This window comes from Lathamus discolor, chromosome 3 (assembly GCF_037157495.1).
Source record: "Lathamus discolor isolate bLatDis1 chromosome 3, bLatDis1.hap1, whole genome shotgun sequence".
In the NCBI taxonomy this organism is placed as follows: Eukaryota; Metazoa; Chordata; class Aves; order Psittaciformes; family Psittacidae; genus Lathamus; species Lathamus discolor.
The window spans coordinates 1,936,551-1,955,740 of record NC_088886.1 but is presented as its reverse complement, the minus strand read 5'-3'; the positions used below and the strand labels follow the sequence as shown (position 1 = coordinate 1,955,740).

Below are 19,190 nucleotides of genomic sequence, written 5' to 3'. Positions count from 1 at the left end.
CCGGCTGGAAAGCACCAAAGATGCCGGGTTTCCCCCTGTGTTACTGTATTTGAGGCTGCCTGGGTCACACCACAGCCCTGTGGCCAACAGGAAAGGGAACACGTTAAACCACGATTGCAGCCGGGTGAGGGGCAGCCCAGGGTTGCATGTTCCTGTGCTTTCAGCAGCAGGACAATGTTGGGAGTTGTTTCCTCTGCACCTTCTTTGCTGCCATCAGCATGGTTTTCCATGCCAGTGAGCAAGGCCCGGGGCTGTCTGTGTCCTGCCCTGCTGTGTCCTGCCTGTAAGCACAGGGGCTGGGCTTGCGCTTTTGGGTTGCAATGTCCTGAAGTTACCGATTTGGCCAAATCTAAGTCTGAAGCCACAGTGTGCAAATGGGACGTGTCTTTGCAGCAAGCTGATTTGCCACTATTTGTTGTCCAGAACAGATGGACAGTCAGAATCTGGACCAGCACCACCTGTAGTGGTGAAAAGCCCTGGCTTACAGCTGCTCATGTGCCCTACGCTGGCACTGCCACCGAGCCTTCCAGGAGAGCTTTGGCTGCTCGCAGAGCCGCTGGGGATGCAGCGTGGGGCTGAGGCTGTGCTCTGCAGCTCTGCCTCCGAGCACCAAGCCTGCTCCGTGCTGAAAACCAGCCCGTCCTGTTTGTGCAGCCAGCACCGAGCGGGGCTGCGGGGTGTGGAGAGCAGCCATGGGAGAGCTGCTGAGCCGGCAGCTTCGCAGGGGCACAGGGAAGCAGGAGCAGCTCTGAGTCACCCACAGGCACCTGCCTGGTGTGGGGCTGCGGGGAGACAGCGCTCGCCTCAGCATCAGACTGGCTTGTGCTGCAAGGGACCTTAAAGCTCCTCTAGCTCCAACCCCTGCCATGAGCAGGGACACCTTCCACTGGAGCAGCTTGCTCCAAGCCCCATCTATGGATCACGGTGCAGGGCAGGCAGCGAGCACAGGTTTATTTTGGGGCATGGCCAAGGCAGAGCTCAGTTAAGGAAGATGCTGCTTCCCACCTGGCAGCTGTGGGAGAGCAGGAGCCGGAGCCGGACCTGTGATCCGGCCACGCTCCCACCACGCCAGCAGAGCCGCAGCCCTGTGGCACTGGGATAATCTGTCCTGAAACAGGGAACCATCCTTCCCATGGCCCAGAGGAACCCCAGGCACGTCCCATGGCCTCCAGGCACTCCTGTAAGCACAAGTACTTGTGGGCTGGCTCAGAAATGCAGCGATCAAGGAAAGGGAAATTTCTACCACATCAAAGCATCATCAGAAACATCACATTTTGCTGCATCTTCAGCTGCAGCGATATCACAGCGGCGATATCACTGTTGGGGCGAGTCCAGAGTAGGCCATGGAGCTGCTGTGAGGGCTGGGGCAGCTCTGCTCTGGAGCCAGGCTGAGAGAGCTGGGCTGGGGCAGCCTGGAGAAGAGAAGGCTCCTGAAGGGGAGACCTGAGAGCAGCTCCAGTGCCTAAAGGGGCTGCAGGGAACCTGGAGAGGGGCCTGGGACAAGGGCCTGTAGGGACAGGCCAAGGAGAATGGGTGGGAAGAGATCCCCTGCTTGCCATTGGGGTGGTGGTGTGGAGGTAGCCACAGTCCTCAAACAAAACAAGCACCAGCAGTGCCCTGGGGGTGTTACTCAGCACTGATCTTAGCTCTTCCTTGGGATGCAGAAAAACCCTTTATGGAAATTCAATCCCCACAGCAGGTATGGAGAAGCAGAGCCATTCGTCTCCGGGATCATCCCACATCAAAGCTACCAACACCGGGATCAAAGTGACCATGATTCATCCCCACATCCACCTCTGATGGCTGCTGGCTCCTCTCGCCAGGAACAAAACCTCAGCAGAGGCACCGGGGAGGCTGGGGACCAGCGAGGGGAATCTCCAACACCCCCCCCAGGGCTCAAGGCAAACCTCAGGATTTCCATGGACCTCTGGGCAGATGGGATGTGCAGGAGCAGCAGCTCCCGTGCACCAAACCTGGTGTGTTGTGAGTGCATGGAAGGCACCACCTCCTCCCCAGCGTGATGTCAGGCTGGGCAATTAGCCTGAGCTAGCAGTGCTGATGCTGTCAGTCCCTGATGGGGACCCAGAGGTGAGCAGGGCACATGCAGCGAGCCCTAGGGACATCGGCTTCCGTCGACGTGCAGGTCCTGCACACACTCAGACCACATGCGCTCCATCCTACCTTGTGGTGACGCCGGAGGAAACACAACCAAAGCACAGTGGATCAAGCGCAGTGAAAGCAGGTCACAGAACTGCCCCTGCTGCAGCTGCTCCTCAGGGTGGTGACAGGAGCTCCCTGTGCTCTGCCCAAACCAGCCCCACGGCTGCAGTTGCAGCCAGGGAGGTTTTCCCTCTGCTCCGGCTCATCCCAATCCTCTGCGCTGCAAAGGGTCCCGTCATCCACCCCAGTGCCGGTGGCTGCATCAGGCTGGGTGTGCATCCCTGGGGTGCAGAGCAGCGTTGGGTGCTCCCCCAGCCCATCAGGCCTGTACAGACAGGGAGACTGAGGTGTCAATCACCTCCCATGGACGGTGCAGGGGGACTAAGGGAGCTGTACCCCAGCCAGGGCTGCTGTTGAGGCCACAGAACAGCATGCAGGAGGCTGCTCACAAGCAGCATTGGACTTGATCTTAAAGGTCTTTTCCAACACAGTTGATGCTATAAGCAGAGCACCCAGGGCCTGGTTCTCCATCACACTCATGGTCATTAAAAACACCTAAGGAGGATGTACAACAGCTCAGGATGTGTTTCTGAGAGATCCTGGGCACCTTCAACTCCTCCTCAGGCAGCGCAACCTTTACCTGCTCAGCTCCAGGGTTGGAGGCACCTGCCAGCACAGAAGATGAACCAAGGATGCTCAGCCTGCAGCCCAGGACCTGCAGCAAGACCTCCAACACCTCTCCATGCAGTGGGTTTGACCTGGGGTGCTTCACTGCCTGCGCTGCATCGCACATTGAGTGTCCCCTCGGCTGCTGCTTTAGATAAAGCGAGGGATGAGCAGGGAGCTGCAGGGCTGCCTGCTCGGATAAGGCATGGCGGGAAGCATGGTTCCAGGGCTGGTGGTGGAGGTCCTGGTCACAGTGGAGGTCCCATTTATGGTGGGAGCAAGCAGCAGCATGGGGCTGCCCACCCTGATAGCAGACTGTAGGTCCCCAGCGCAAGGGGGAGATGTGGAGACACGCCACCATATCTCATGTATAACCACAGGCATCACCAAAAATAGGCTTTGAAGGGCTGTAGGAAGAATCGAACTGAGCCAGTGCTCTCCTGGCTGGAAAGGCACAATAAGAATGGAGCCAAACCAGTTTGTGCAGCGAGGAGCCAGACTTTGGCAACCAAGGGCTGTGGAGCCACCAGCCCATCCCATGCAGCAGGGACTTGGCTGCACCAAGGACATCCCTGTCCCTGCTGCATCCCCCGGCAGCCTGGGCAGCCCCTCACTGCCCTCGGGAAGGAGGGGAGCAGGATGCGTGCTCGCTGTGGCCGTGCTGCACGCACCGACTGTGAACCGCTGACACCGCTGGTGAAAGAACCAAGAACAGAGCGGTACTGACACGGGGCCTGCAACGTGGGGAACGGCACCAGACACTGCCAGCATGGCCAGGCCAACCTCGGCAAGCTCTGATCCCTGCTCAAGGCAGGGAGCGCTCCCACCCAGGCTCCTCGCAGTCATAGAACCCCTTCCCAAAGGAAATCCCTTTTTATTCAGGGTTCAGAGGAGTCCTCTGGGTCACAGCCCACCCGCTGCAAGCGGTTTAGACCCAAGACCCTTCCCCATCTCCTGAGCAACTCTTCAGGGCCTCAGCACCCTCCCAGGGAAGAGCTTCTGCCTAAGAGCTCAGCTCAGTCTCCCCTCGGGCAGGTTCAAGCCATTCCCCTTGGCCTGGCCCTACAGGCCCTTGTCCCAAGCCCCTCTCCAGGTTCCCTGCAGCCCCTTCAGGCACTGGAGCTGCTCTCAGGTCTCCCCTTCAGGAGCCTTCTCTTCTCCAGGCTGCCCCAGCCCAGCTCTCTCAGCCTGTCAGTTTATGTGAAGTTTATAGTAAAGGACTGGCCCAGAAGGTGCTGCTCCAGGCCCTGTGCCCCATCCCTTCCCTGGCTGTTCCCACTGGCAGGCCCTGCACTGCAGGGATGGCTGCCTGCACCTTTCCCTGTGACGGGATCATGAGTCTGGGGTTATTTGATGCTTTTCTTACAGCTCCCAGTCTGAGGTGATGGAACAAGGATGGGCTGCCCCAGCCACACAGTGGAGCCCCACTGCTCCCCAAACACCCAACTGGGCTGAGCCCTCACCATCGGCATTCCCGGTGCTGCAGCAGGCATTAAGAGCTCAGTAGTGGAAGATGAAGGAATCCCAGGGCTTCTCCTCCCCCAGTTTACCAAGTTCTGCCATGCCAGCAACACTACAACCCAGTTAATAAGTGTTCATTTGCCATCAGTTTGCAGCTGCACCATTTCCAAGTGCTCTGCAGAGATGCCCCTGTACCAGCCAGGAATGTACCCTCCAAGCAAGCATCCCATGCTCTGTGCCCTTATCTGTGCTCACAAGGGCAGGTCCTTGTCCCCTCTTTGCAGGCAGGGATGTGGGTGCTGCAGCGGCACCGCATGCCACCCATGACCCGATGTCCTGCAGGACATCGCTGCTGGATGAGGCCAGCCAGGAAGCGGCTCCTTGCGGATGCCCCCGAGCACGTGGTGCTGCCTTTTCCTGCCTGCTTCATCCCCTCTAATTCCTCCTAAAGAGCTCCTGGGTGGGGGGCAGAGAGCTCCCGTGTCCCCCCCGAGGCTGTGGCTGCTCCCTGTGCCAGGGGACAGGAGATGCCACCAGGAGGGCTCCGGCTCCCGCTGCTCCATCCTCCTGCTGCCACGGGAAGGTTTCTCACTGTTCCTTTTCCCGTGTTGTGCGGCCCAAGTCGCTCCCCAGGCAGTTTGCGGCTCCCAAACCGCACCAGAGGGTTCACAGCAGTGCCTGCGGCCACCAGCACCCCAAACGTGCTGCTCCCGATGGGATGGAGCTGGATGGGGTCCCTGAGCTCAGCCCCCCTCCCGGACAGGCCCTGGAGGCTGATTCCCTGCCGCTGCCGTCGCACGCCGGTGGATTCTCCCTTAGGAAGCAGGGAATGACTGTGTTAAACCAGCCCTTCCCCGGGGTCGGGCGCCGGGAGGCCCCTCTGGCTGCTCCCGGCACGGACACCAGGTGGCGCTGCGCAGGCGGCGATCGCGAGGGGACCGGCAGCCGCATCCTCATCCGCGCAGGGATCCGCATCCGCGCAGGGATCCGCATCCGCGCAGGGATCTTCATCCGCGCAGGGATCTTCATCCGCGCAGGGATCCGCATCCGCGCAGGGATCCGCATCCGCGCAGGGATCTTCATCCGCGCAGGGATCCTCATCCGCGCAGGGATCCGCATCCGCGCAGGGATCCGCATCCGCGCAGGGATCTTCATCCGCGCAGGGATCCGCATCCGCGCAGGGATCCGCATCCGTGCAGGGATCCTCATCCGCGCAGGGACCGCATCCGCGCAGGGATCCGCATCCGCGCAGGGATCCTCATCCGCGCAGGGACCGCATCCGCGCAGGGATCCTCATCCGCGCAGGGACCGCATCCGCGCAGGGATCCGCATCCGCGCAGGGATCCTCATCCGCGCAGGGATCCGCAGCCGCGCAGGGATCCTCATCCGCGCAGGGATCCGCAGCCGGATCCGCACGGGAATGCGCATCTGCACCCACGCAGAGACCGCGTCTGCGCCCACAGGGCTGCTGGGAGCAGCAGGGACGGGGGCCACCCTGCCCCCTTCCCCTCAAGGAGCCAGGAGTTCTCTCCCCCAGTGCAGGTTTTGATTATGATTGCAGGGACACCCGTAGCCAGGAAGCCTCTGCCCATAGGTGACTGTGCTGGGAGCAGAAGCATGGCTACAGAGAGGCAGAATGCACTGACTCACACAGGCTCCTGCACAGCAAAGGCTCCTGGCTCCATGGGCTGCTCCAGAACTGGGTCCAGTGCTGGGCCACTGTGTGCAGCTCCTGCCTCCTCTCCTCTCCAGCACCCAGGCAGGCTGCAGCAGGTTGGGGGGGGGGGGGGGGGGAATGGCCCATGGAGGTCAAAATCCACAGAATCCTAGAATCCCAGCCTGGAAGGGAGCTTAAAGCTCCTTCAGCCCCAACCCCTGCCACGGGCAGGGACCCCTTCCACTGGAGCAGCTTGCTCCAAGCGCCTGTGTCCAACCTGGCCTTGAGCACTGCCAGGGATGGGGCAGCCACAGCTTCTCTGGGCACCCTGTGCCAGCGCCTCAGCACCCTCACAGGGAAGAGCTTCTGCCTAAGAGCTCAGCTCAGTCTCCCCTCGGGCAGGTTCAAGCCATTCCCCTTGGCCTGGCCCTACAGGCCCTTGTCCCAAGCCCCTCTCCAGGTTTCTTGTAACCCCTTTAGGTATTGACCTCAAGCATTTGCAGATGTCCTTGAAAACAAGATTCCTGCATTTCTGACCATTACAGGCATTTTAAGATCCACCTTCAAACATCGCCGTGGTTTCAGGTACATACACTGCAGCAGTCCTCACTGCAACGACCACCAAACTGTGCTTTCAAGCTCCCTTCCCCTCTTCCCCTCTCCCCCTTTGTCTCGCTATAGGAGACGGAACGAAATCAGATCAATGTCAACTCCTTTCCTGTCCCCACATGACCTACCTGCTGTTGACAGGCACCGCAGCACAGGTGGCTGCCACTGAACCAGTTCTGGTTTCCACATGCGTGACTGGGGTTGTTTTCACACTGGGGGTGCTCAGCCCTCTGCTGCTCGCACCGGCGCTGTCCGGCAGGAACTGGGAATACCAACGGGAAACATCCCAGCAGAGGTGGGATGGGGAGTGGGACACTGCCCGCAGTGACCCCACAGTGATCCTGCAGTGATCCCTGAGTGACCCTACACTGATCCCATAGTGATCCTGCACAAAGCCCATTTCCTTGTGGAGGAAGCACGCAGGGCAGGAGTGTTTGCTCATGCGAGTGCCACTCATGCTGGTTTATCCTTCCACGCAGCTATTAAATGGGACAAAGTTTGGCTCTACCTTTAACTGCAGCTTTATCTGGGAGCAGCGCTGCGGGCACCAAGGGGAGGGCCCAGCTCCTGGACTTTGCCCATTGCTGCCTGGATTCCGGCTCCTGGCTCTGGAATGGCTCCTGCAAGCATGCACCGCTGGTCCATGTGCCCAGGCTGCCGGGCTCCCCAGCCACGGCTCCACGTACGAGTTCAGCAAGGCTCAGTGCCGGGTGCTGCGCTTGGGCCACAGCAGCCTCCTGCAGTGCTCCAGGCTTGGGGAAGAGCGGGTGGAAACTGCTCATGGAAAAGGACCTGGTGGCGCTGGTTGATGGAGATGAGCATGGGGAGCTTGTGCCCAGGCAGCCAGGAAGCCCCCAGCATCCTGGCCTGCATCAGCACCAGTGCGGCAGCAGGGCCAGGGCACGGATTGTGCCCCTGTGCTGGGCACTGGTGAGGCCGCACCTCGGGTCCTGTGCTCAGCTCTGGGCCCCTCACTGCGAGAGAGACATTGAGGGGCTGGACAATGCGAGTTGTGGGAGCATCCATGGAGGTGGACAAGCTGAAGGGTGGGATAATGCCTTCCCGACCCAGAGAGAAGGGATGTAGGGCTGCATCCACGGCCAGGCACAGCCAGAGGGAGCGTCCTTACCGGGAGAGCAGCTCCTCTCCAGCACGCTTCAGGAATCAGCAGGATGTAGGAGCTGCCCGCGCAGCCGGCAGCAGGGCAGGGTGTGCTGGGGCAGCGCAGCCGTGGCTGTGGAATTCTGCTGAGGAAGGAAGACACTCAAGCAGCTCTCCAGCGTGGTGCAGCAACGGGGACGGACGCACTCCAGGGCTTTTGGGAGTTTGGGGACCAATGTCCTGCTCCACTTACATCTGCACAACCCAAACCCATGGCCATGGAGATAGGGCTCAGCCCTTGCTTGGCCCAGGCTGCTCCCCATATCCACCGGGAATGCTGAACGCCTCTGCCAGGAAAGTCCCATCCCTGCTCCGGCTGGCACCGGCCTCCCGTGACCAGGGGGGTCAGGAAAGCCACTGGCACAGGGCCCTGCTCCGGAGCCAAACCCAGCCAGGGCCGCAATTCCCGGCTGCCCCGGGTGCTCCCAGGTGCTGGTCAAAGGCAACCCCTGGATGCCAGCAGGATCGCATCAGCTGCGCCCTGCTTCCACATCCGCCGGGGATGGAGAAACTCCTCCAGAGAAACGAGGGGAAATGATCGCTTGTCCCACGCACACAGGGGTCCCACCCGCCTGTGCCCGCACCCGGAGGTGCTCCTGCCTGTCCTGCCCCCGCTCCCATGGCTGGGTTTGAGTTGTTGGTGGGTTTAGTGCCCTGGGGCCACACTGCCAGCACCTCCAACCCTGCCGTGGCCAGGCTCAGCCCAGCGTGGGGCGCAGGCTCTGTCCATGGCCCCTTCCCGTGTCCCCCACCCCTGTCCTTGTGTTCATGCTGGTGCTGATGCGGGGCCCTGAGCCCAAGCAAGGAGCATGCACGGATGGGGGCAAGATGGGGCTGCACAATGGGGCAAACCCCAGGTACCGCTCACCACGAGGGGCCCCCAGCATCCTGGCCTGTACCAGCACCAGTGCGGCAGCATGGTTAGGACCAGGGCAGTGATTGTGCCCCCATACTGGGCCCTGGTGAGGCTGCACCTCGAATCCTGTGTTCAGTTCTGGGCCCCTCACTCCAAGAGAGACATTGAGGGGCTGGAGCGGGGCCAGAGAAGGGAATGGAGCTGGAGCAGGGCCTGGAGGCCAAGCGTGATGGGGAATGGCTGAGGGACATGGGGGGTTCAGATGGAGAAGAGAAGGCTCAGGGGGGACCTGATGGCTCCCTACAAGTGCCTGACAGGAGGATGGAGCCAGGAGGGGCTGGGCTCTGCTCCCAGGGCACAAGGGATGGGACAAGTTTGCTGAGCATCAGGCTCTGCTCCCGCAGGATTCCAGGGTGATGCAGGCAGGGATGCCCCGGCCTGGGAAGGTGACTCTGGATCCTGCTGCCTGCACCGGCTGCGAGCAGCGGGGCCGGCCGGGCGCTGGGGTCAGCTCCGTGACACGGGACCGGGTGCCGCTGGGAGAACACGGTGACTGGTGGAGCAGAGGCCAGCCCGGGAATGTGCAAGCTGGCGTTTGCTTTGCAAAGGGATCGCTGCCCTCGTTATCCAGGACATTCAAAGGGAGGGAAAACACCACCCCGGAATGCAGGGCCCCAGCACGTGAGCAGGGTCCTGTGCTGCTCGGGGTGCGGGCAGCGCGCTCCTGCAGTGCTGAGCCCTGGGACAGACCCGGGGGAGGTTTACATGGGATATTAGGGAAAAGCTCTTCCCTGTGAGGGTGCTGAGGTGCTGGCACAGGGTGCCCAGAGAAGCTGTGGCTGCCCCATCCCTGGCAGTGCTCAAGGCCAGGTTGGACACAGGGGCTTGGAGCAAGCTGCTCCAGTGGAAGGGGTCCCTGCCCGTGGCAGGGGTTGGAGCTGGATGGGCTTTGAGGTCCCTTCAACCCAAACCAGGCTGGGAGTCCGTGGTTCTGTGCAGCAATGGAAGGGGTCAGTGGAGCTGGGGAAAGGTCCCACGCAGGGCAGGGCACTGAGGGACTGGATCCCTGGAACGGGGCCCCGGAGCACGGGGACAGCCCGGAGCCAAGTGGGAAGGGAGCTGCTGGAGCAGGAGCAGCCGTGGTGCCAGGACCACCCCTCGGGAAGGCTCCTGGCCGGCTGCCGGCCCCTTTGGCAGGGCCGGGGCTCGTCTCCCCTCAGACACCCTCTGATGTTTGGTCTCGTTCCCAACAACTGAAACCAAACAACTCGGAGCTCTCATGTGCAGGAAGCGTCTCTGGCCGCCTGAGAGCATCCCCTGCAGGAGCAGCTCCCCTGAGCCACAGGCAGGGCTGCAGCGGGCACCTCCCGTGTGTTACCCCAGTGCTCTCCGAGCTGCCTTGAGCCCTGTGGCCCCAGACAGCGTTTGGAGCTCAGGGTTTGCCAGCACGGGGGAAGAGCCGGGTCCCCACGGCTGAGCCCAACGGAGCCCCCCCGCTCCGCGCTGCTGAGCGCGGAGGGGACTGCAGGCTGGTGAGTTATGGAAGTCGGGATTAAAGGGCAAGACGGGGGGAACAAAACGGCCTGGATGCTTCTTGGCAGGCGATGAAAGGGAGGCTGGGAGGCAGCTGCCGGCCGAGAGCTGCGAGGGAACAACTGCGGCTCCGACTCCGGCTGCGCAGCGCTGCCGCCGCGGTGCGTGCCCAGCACGGCCGCGGTGCCTCCCCCCGCTGCGAGCAGGAGGGACCCGCACGCTCCCTCGGCATCCCTGCTGCTTCCCAGGGCAAGGCAGGGCCGGAAACTGCCCCCGGCCGGGAGCCCTGCGGGACTGCGCGGTTTTAGAGCATCGCCTGCCGCCGTCCCCAGCGCAGGGCAGGGGCGAAAGGAGGCTTCAGCTGCTTTGCAGTTGCCTTCGAGCCAGATTTAGCCCCGCGGCCGGGCACAGATGGGGCCTGGCGGCCTGGCCGCCTGCGGGAGACAATCCGAGCGCTGGCAGGGAGGCCAGACTCGAGCTGCTGATGGAGATGGAGCAAATTAAGCGAGCTTAACTCGGGGGTGAGCCCACAAAGCTCCACCTGCCGCGGCGGGGCGGCCATCTGCCACCTCCACCGGCTCCGGGAGAGCCTCTGCCCGTCCTCCTGACGCTTCCTTGTGTCAGAGCTCATCGGGCTGCGGCAGCAGGGCAAGGGGCACCGGGAGCTGAGCAGATGCAAACTCGGGGGGCTTTCCTCGCCAGAGACAGCACAACCGAGGGGCTACTTCAGTCGTAGGAGCATGGAAGGGTTTGGGTTGAAGGGAGCTTAAAGCCCATCCAGCTCCAACCCCTGCCACGGGCAGGGACCCCTTCCACTGGAGCAGCTTGCTCCAAGCCCCTGTGTCCAACCTGGCCTTGAGCACTGCCAGGGATGGGGCAGCCACAGCTTCTCTGGGCACCCTGTGCCAGCGCCTCAGCACCCTCACAGGGAAGAGCTTCTGCCTCAGACCTAACCTGAGGTTCCCCTCTGAAGTTTGGCTCTGTTCCCTTTCGCACTCCCCACGCGCTGCTGCGTGAAGAGGTTCCCCTCCTGTTTTCCAGGTGGCTCCTGCAGTGATTCTGCAGCCCTGCACGGCTCAGCTGCACTCAGCAGCACGCACAGCACCATGCCCAGCACCCGCAGCACCATGCCCGGCTCGCACAGCACCGTGCACAGCACCCACAGCACTGTGCCTGGCACCCACAGCACCGTGTCCAGCATGCACAGCACCGTGCCTGGCTCGCGCAGCACAGTGCCCAGCACCCACAGCACTGTGCCCAGCACCTACAGCACCATGCCCGGCTCACACAGCACCGTGCACAGCACCCAGAGCACCATGCCCAGCACGCACAGCACTGTGCACAGCACCCACAGCACCGTGTCCGGCACCCACAGCACCGTGTCCGGCACCCACAGCACCGTGCCCAGCACCCACAGCACCGTGCCCAGCACCCACAGCACCGTGTCCAGCACGCACAGCACCGTGCACAGCACCCACAGCACCGTGTCCGGCACCCACAGCACCGTGCCCGGCACCCACAGCACCGTGTCCGGCACCCACAGCACCGTGTCCGGCACCCACAGCACCGTGCACGGCACCCACAGCACCGTGTCCGGCACCCACAGCACCGTGCACAGCACCCACAGCACCGTGCACGGCACCCACAGCACCGTGTCCGGCACCCACAGCACCGTGCACGGCACCCACAGCACCGTGTCCGGCACCCACAGCACCGTGCACGGCACCCACAGCACCGTGCACGGCACCCACAGCACCGTGTCCGGCACCCACAGCACCGTGTCCGGCACCCACAGCACCGTGTCCGGCATGCACCACCTTGGGAAACGGCTGCTGCTGTGGGTGAGGAGAAGGAAAACGCCACCACAAGCAAACCCTCAAAGCCCAAAGCTGCCTGAGGGAGCACCGAGGTCCCGCTGCAGCGTCTGGGGCCGCTGGGACCTCGCCAGGCCGGGCTGGGCAGGCGCGCTGGCTCTCAGCACGGGAGGATGGAGGCTCTTAGGCGCAACAGCTGAGCCAACGCGATCTTTGACACGGCTCCACCGGGAGCAGCCCTCCCCGGAGGCTCCAGCTGGAGACGGGGCAGATGGCAGGGAAAGCCGGCTCTGCAGAAACACGAGGTTGGACCCGGCTCTTGGAAACCCTGCGGAGGGGCCGGGGTGCACCGGGTCAAGCACCCACATTTAGCTGAGTCAGCATCTGAGGAGCAAGCTCAGCACCAGCTGCAGAGTGGTCTCATGGCTCTGTGGGACGTGAAGCTTTGCTTCCCCATAGCAGAAGTCAAAGACAGTGCCCCCATGATGGGTATTTGCAGGGGGAGGCACTGTCAGGCACCTCAGCACCCTCACAGGGAAGAGCTTCTGCCTAAGAGCTCAGCTCAGTCTCCCCTCGGGCAGGTTCAAGCCATTCCCCTTGGCCTGTCCCTACAGGCCCTTGTCCCAAGCCCCTCTCCAGGTTCCCTGCAGCCCCTTTAGGCACTGGAGCTGCTCTCAGGTCTCCCCTTCAGGAGCCTTCTCTTCTCCAGGCTGCCCCAGCCCAGCTCTCTCAGCCTGGCTCCAGAGCAGAGCTGCTCCAGCCCTCGCAGCAGCTCCATGGCCTCCTCTGGCCTCGCTCCAACAGCTCCACGTCCCTCTTCCCAGTGCAGTAAATGGGGACAACTTCTGTAAGTTCAGACTCTTACCAGCTTCAGGAAAGGTGTCTGTGCAATGCCTGTGACTCACCGGGAAATTATAATGTGTCCTGGCGGAAGACAAACTGGTGAGAGGGAACAGATCCCTCCTTGCAGCAGGAGGATGCACACGGAGCTGTGGCTGTCAGAGACACCACCGTGCTACAGAGCGGCTGCTTGCCCTTCCTGACTGCTCACGGTGCTGGTCACTCACTGCAGCACTGCAGCCTGCACCCCCCAGTGCAGGCCAGGGATGTGGGTACCTGCAGCATCGCCTGCACCAAGCACAGCTGAGCAGCGAGCGTCCACTGTGCTGGTCCCAGCCAACGTGCAGGCTGGAGGCCGGAGCTGCAGAACCTGCATCTGAAGCCGGGTTTCTCGACAGGCTGACTTTCCTCTCCCGGCCAGCAAGGCTGGCAGTGAAACCACACTGTTCACTACACACAAAACACATATTTTAACACTCTGATGCCTTATTTGCCTCCTCTGGGTCAAACGCCGGTGTCCTGAGCCATGCAAGAGGTGGTGGTGGTGTCCTCCAAGGCAAGGCTTTGGGCAGGCCGTTCTGGTTAGCGCCTTTAACCTGCCCGAGGGGAGGCTGAGCTGAGCTCTTAGGCAGAAGCTCTTCCCTGTGAGGGTGCTGAGGCGCTGGCACAAGGTGCCCAGAGAAGCTGTGGCTGCCCCATCCCTGGCAGTGCTCAAGGCCAGGTTGGACACAGGGGCTTGGAGCAAGCTGCTCCAGTGGAAGGGGTCCCTGCTTGGAGCTGGAGGAGCTCTAAGCTCCCTTCCAGGCTGGGATTCTGGGATTCTGTGGATTTTGGCCTCCATGGAGCAAGCTGCTCCAGTGGCAGGCAGCACGTGGGCTGCAGCCCCACTACCGGTCTCCCCACACGCCGCTTTCCAGGCCTGTGGGTCCAATCCCATTGTGCAGCTCAGGACCGGCGCATCCCATCCACCTCCTGGCGCCGCCGCAGCCGCGCTGGCGCCCGTCACCTTGTGCTCCTGCCGGAGAGCACGAGCTCTGTGCCTGCGGGAGGCAGCTTCATCCCAGCGCGGGGCAGAGGGAGCTCGTGTCCTTGGGGCGCAGCAAGCGGGAGCACCCCAGTGCAGGAGCGGACGGGCCCTGGCGGTGCGAGCTGTGGTGAGGCCGGACGGGCTGGACCCACACGGGAGGGATGCTCACGGAGGGGGTAACCCATCCAGGACCGTTATCCCGGGGACGTCCCGGCGGTGCCGGACACGGCAGCAGAGCCCCCTTGGCAGACCTCGACCCGCACGGGAGCCTCGGGCTCGGTATGGGCGCACGGAGGAGCAAAGCTGAGGCGCTCAAAATGGCCGCCAGAACGGGAGCGGGCGCCGAGCGTTCGCCGTTCTTACGGGTTAGGAGAGCGAACGCGCCCGTGCCCGTGCCCGTGCCCGTGCCCGGCATCTGCGGCTGCCCCCTAACGAGAACCGGCGCCTCCCGGCGCCTCCCGGCCCCCCCCCACCGCCTCCACAGGCCACGCCCCCTCCCCTCCATCAGCCAATCAGCAACCACCGCCCTGCCGGTTCCCGTGGCCGGCGGCTCTAAGGCACGGTGTCAGCGAGAAGAGGGCGTGGTCTCATTTGCATAAACCAATAGAAGGGCGATATGTAAATATAGCCGGCGCGGATTGGCTGGATGCCGGTCGGATAACGCCTGCGGGGCGCCTTTGTGCTGCAGAGGCGGCGGCGCGGCGCGCAGCGCTACCGGGAGCGGTCGCAGCACCGGGGACGGCCCGCAGCGGAACTATGACCCTGGAGGAGCTGGCCGGGGACCACCGCACCGCCGGGAGGTAAGGTATGGGCAGGGTATGCGGGAAGGGAAGGGGCTGCGGAGTGGTGTCAACCCCCCCCCGGTAACCGGTGGCTGCCTGTCTGTGCTTGTCCCGGTGGCAGGATGGAGCAGGCGGGGGACGCGCTGGAGGAGGTGCTGAGCAAGGCGCTGAGCCAGCGGAGCCTCACCCTTGGTGTCTATGAGGCAGCCAAGTTGCTTAATGTGTGAGTGAAACCCCGGTGCTCAACCCCTTACCCCCGGTGTCCCGCCACCCTTCCCGGTGACATTGTGCATCCCCGCAGGGATCCGGATAACGTGGTGCTGTGCTTACTTGCGGCCGATGAGGAAGAGGAGGGAGATGCGGCGCTGCAGATCCACTTCACGTTGATCCAGGCTTTCTGCTGCGAGAACGACATCAACATCCTCCGTGTCAACAACCCGGCACGGTTGGCTCAGCTCCTGCTGCCCGCCGCTGGCCCCGGGCCACCCGCCGACCTTCATTGCGTCCTCGTCACGGTGAGTCCGGATGGATCCAGGTTGCTGGGGGCAGCCGGTGTGTCATGGTCATGCCCCATGGCATGGCCAAGCCGGATACCTCATGGCATGGACAGGCGGCATCCATGCCATGAGGCATAACCTGTCTTTCCAGTGGGTGTTGATGGAGGTGCCCTGCAAAGCCTGGTATTGAATGCAATTCCAAAATGTCATTCCATAAAGCCGGAACTGAGCGTGCTTGTGGGCACAGACCTGCCTGCTTGACTCCCAGACCTCTGTCTGGCACAGAGAACATCCTATAGGGTCCGTAGGAAACTCCTTGAGCAAGCCGGTCTAGTGGAAGGTGTCCCTGCCCATGGGCTAGATGAGCTTTAAGGTCCCTCCCGAGCCAACCCGTTTGAAGATTCCATGGTTTTCCTTTCTAAATTCTAATCATTTTATGAGTCTGTTTTCTAATTTTTATCATTCTATGAGTCTATTTTCCCCTTTCCCACCCCTTTTCCTCCTTTACCCTGCGGTCCAAAGCTGCAGAACTCCACTCCTCATTCTGGAGTCAACTGGTTGGTTTGCTTTAGTGCCAGTTTAAGATGATTCATGCTCCTGGGTTTCCTGCTCTGCTTTTTAATCCCTCTCTATAGGGGTTGGTTTTGCTCCTGTATTAAAGCATCCCCCCCCACGTTTCTCTTTCCAGAACCCCCACGCCTCGCAGTGGAAGGATCCAGCGCTGAGTCAGCTGATGTGCTTCTGCCGGGAGAGCCGGTACATGGATCAGTGGGTGCCTGTGATTAACCTCCCCGAGCGGTGACCGTAGCGCTCGGCTGAACCCGACTGCACTCGAGTTTCGCAATCACTTTACAAGCAGTTGCTCAGGAAGTTACTCCCTGCCCTGGCACGAGGATCACCCGGGAGGGAGGGCAGGGGGAAAAGCGGAAAACAACAAAAAATACCCAGATAAAACTGATATCACGGGGTGGGGGGGGGTGGGGGGGGAGGTTGGAGTTGAGCTACGCGTTGTGCGGGACTGCCAAGCGCCACGGAGCAGCGTGGAAGTAAAGGGACGAGAAGCGCCTGCGTGGCTGGAGGAGTGAGCCCCGGGGGTGCTGCACGGCCAGATTCCTCATGGAAAACGCCCGACAGCCTCCACCTATTTTAAGTGCAACTTACAGCTTCTGGATTAAATACCTTAAAGAGCAAAAGAAACCCCGTAAGATTAATCAAAGCATTTTACAACCCCTTTTAATGTATTGTTTGGGGTGTTAATTCTCAAGTTTTTATGCTAAGATATATAATAAGTTATTTTATGCTATTATTGAATGGAAAAATTATTTATACCGGGAGGTTTGAGAACCAGGATGCCCTTAAGCAGTTCATCTGCACCCGCTCTTCAACAGTTGGCTGTTGGAAGCAGCTACATTAATGTAATTGTTTGGAATTTGGTAGCATTTAGGGGGGTTTTGGGTTTTTGGCTTTGGCTTCTTTTGGAAATAAAAGTTTAAACTCCAACCCTGGGTCCTGGGGTTTGCTTTCTTCCCCCTGTTCATTAGTGTAGAGTCAAAAGGGTTCATTTAGCAGCTTCTTCCTTGTCCTGGCCCTGGGCAAGGTCCTGCTGTGCTGCTCCTGTGTGGTTTTATTCCTAGCCCCTCCCAAGCCATTAAAGGGAAAAGCAGCTGATGTGCAGCAGGAAATGTTGGGAATTGTGTTTCTTTTTCTCCAGTGCTGCCACTTCACAGCAGAGTTTGAACAAGAACAAGAGGAGGAGTTATTTTGGAGGCTCCGCAGAGCCTGACCCTTCCTGGAAAGTGGGGAAACCTGATTCCTCAGACGAGGAAAACTTGACCCAGTGTTTCCCTTCCCAGGAAGGTGTCCACAGCCTGCTGCAAACCCTCCTGGATGTATTCCCTGTGTCCCCCCAGCAGGGACCAGACCCCTCCGGGGTTAGGAGGTTTCTGTGCCAAGCTCCGGGTTTAACTGCACACATACTCTTGGCACGCAAAAGCTGCACTCCATGGGGCGGGCATCTCTCTCCAAGCCTTAACAAACAGAGATGGAAAACAGCCTCCTTGTGCCTGCGCAGCCACAGGGACGCCGCTGACCTACATCAGGGCTCCCCTAATTGCATGTGTGCGCTGCCCCGCGGCTCCCTGCCCGCAGCCCTGGGCACGCCGGCCCCAGCGCCGCTGCCCCCGGCAGGTGCTGGACCAGTTCTCCCGCTCCCTTGGCCTGCTCCGGCTTGAGGTCGCCAGCGCCCGGCCCCGTCCGGCGCGGGGCTGCAGGGACACGTCAGCCTCGCGCCGGGTCCGGCACGTAGCTCGGGACCGGGCAGGCGCCGTCCTCAGCCCCCGGGGACACGGCATGGTGCAGGAGCAGCATCACCATCAGCATAGGGACACCCTGTGAAGGAGTCGCCCTCGCTGCGCACTGTGACCTGCACCCAGGGGAAGATCCGAGTGTTTAAAACACAGGGCTCAGGGCAGGTTCTGGCCCAGGAGCCGCGCCAAAAGGCGTTTTGTGAACATCTCTAGCTTCAGAGACCACTCTGAGGTACCCCACAACCAGCTCTGCCCGGTGCCGGGGCTGCAAAGAGGCAGCACTCACCCTCGGCATCACATAATCCCAGACTGGTTTGGGTTGGAAGGGACCTTAAAGCTCCTCCAGCTCCAACCCCTGCCATGGGCAGGGACCCCTTCCACTGGAGCAGCTTGCTCCAAGTGCCTGTGTCCAACCTGGCCTTGAGCACCCAGCTCCTCTGGCTGCTCCAGGGCTGTGTCCTGCAGCTCTCAGCCCTGCTGCAGCACTCATCCAAATAAACCCATCCCAATGCCCAGCAAACTGTGAGCAGATCATTTGAGATCTCCTTTTCCCACCTTCCAGCCCCATGAACAGCTCTCACCCAAGATTTAAACACAACCTCCAAGCACACTTGAGGTTCTTGGTGGGCACACCCTGACCATCATCCCACCTTAGGGCTGCCCTCCTGCTGTCACCATGGGGACAACCAGGCTCTTTCAGGGACCCCCAGCAGATTAGGAGCAGGGGGTACTAGTTGCACCTGCACCAGGCCCTATCCCCATGCCGACCCCACCACCACCCTTCCCATGGAGGAACACCCAGCAATGCAGTAGTGCAGCAGCAGAGTCCAACCTTTGCAGCTCACCAGCTCCAGAACAACGAAACAAAGATGATAATCTTGGAGCATAGGAAGAGCAGAAATATTTTAGCAAGGGGTTCTTTTAGCAAGAGGCAGGTCTCCAAGCCACCAACCAGCTCTTCTTCTGCTAATGGAACACAGCATGAAAGAGTCAAATTAGAACATAAAGAGCAAATAATCACAAATAACAAGCTGGCTGTTTAATTTGGGGGGGGGGGGAATAGAATAAATACCCCTTCTGGAGCTTGATATAAAAGAGAGATAAAGAGCATGCCACCTCCATGAGTTTCTCCCAGCAGCTGTGGGTGCAGATGGTCTCACTTCTCCTTTTCATTCTATTACAGCAGAGTCTGTGTTTCCTCTGAATTTTACCATTCCTGTTCTTTCATAGGAGTATTTATGGCAAAAAACCAAAGTGCAAATGTAGCCACCCGAGCCCCTATATATGGCATTTAAAAAATAATGAGTTTAGTGACTATCTATACATTAAACACCATCAGGAGCAGGCAGTTGGTGGTGATGAGCTGCTGATTCCAAGTCTTCTGCCTAAAACTGAGAAAGCACCTGATAAAGAGAACCTGGTGCAGTGGTTTTATCCTGCTCCTCTGATCACCGATGCGATCATGGCCATTTACAATCACTCCTTTTGTTCTCTGGGTGTGTAAGCAAGCGTGAAATAGCTGCTGGCACAAATCATGCTGCAAGGATGTCAAAGCGACATGGAAAAAGGGTGAAAAACGCACTTAAACTCAGCTGTGGGGCTGGGATGGAGCCACAGCCCCAGCCAGGGCACACTCAGTGTTGGCTTGGCAAACATAAGGAGTTTATAGGAGAGGAGAGAGGGAGCGAGCCTGAGGAACGTGCCAGGAGCTCTTTATTATGGAGTGCAGAGTTACCAGCACTGCGGACATGGTGTGATGAGGTGACAGGAGGTAGCCATGCTCCAGCTCAGTGCTGCGTGGACCCCACAGCCGCATCTCCA

General features: G+C 60.7%; 1 protein-coding gene across 1 annotated transcript; it reads left to right on the top strand.

Annotated features, from left to right (window-relative positions):
* Positions 1-14,457: 14,457 nt before the first annotated feature.
* Positions 14,458-16,563, top strand: GADD45A (growth arrest and DNA damage inducible alpha). The gene is made up of 4 exons (XM_065673062.1): positions 14,458-14,584; positions 14,688-14,789; positions 14,868-15,081; positions 15,752-16,563. Exons 1-4 carry the CDS (start codon positions 14,541-14,543, stop codon positions 15,863-15,865), a joined length of 474 nt encoding a protein of 157 aa, XP_065529134.1. The 5' UTR covers positions 14,458-14,540; the 3' UTR covers positions 15,866-16,563.
* Positions 16,564-19,190: the final 2,627 nt, after the last annotated feature.

Coding starts and splice junctions, on each gene's coding strand:
- GADD45A (XM_065673062.1), top strand. CDS start 14,541: ATGACCCTGGAGGAGCTGGCCGGGGACCACCGCACCGCCGGGAG. Junction 14,585..14,687: donor GACCACCGCACCGCCGGGAG/GTAAGGTATGGG, acceptor TCCCGGTGGCAG/GATGGAGCAGGCGGGGGACG. Junction 14,790..14,867: donor GCAGCCAAGTTGCTTAATGT/GTGAGTGAAACC, acceptor GCATCCCCGCAG/GGATCCGGATAACGTGGTGC.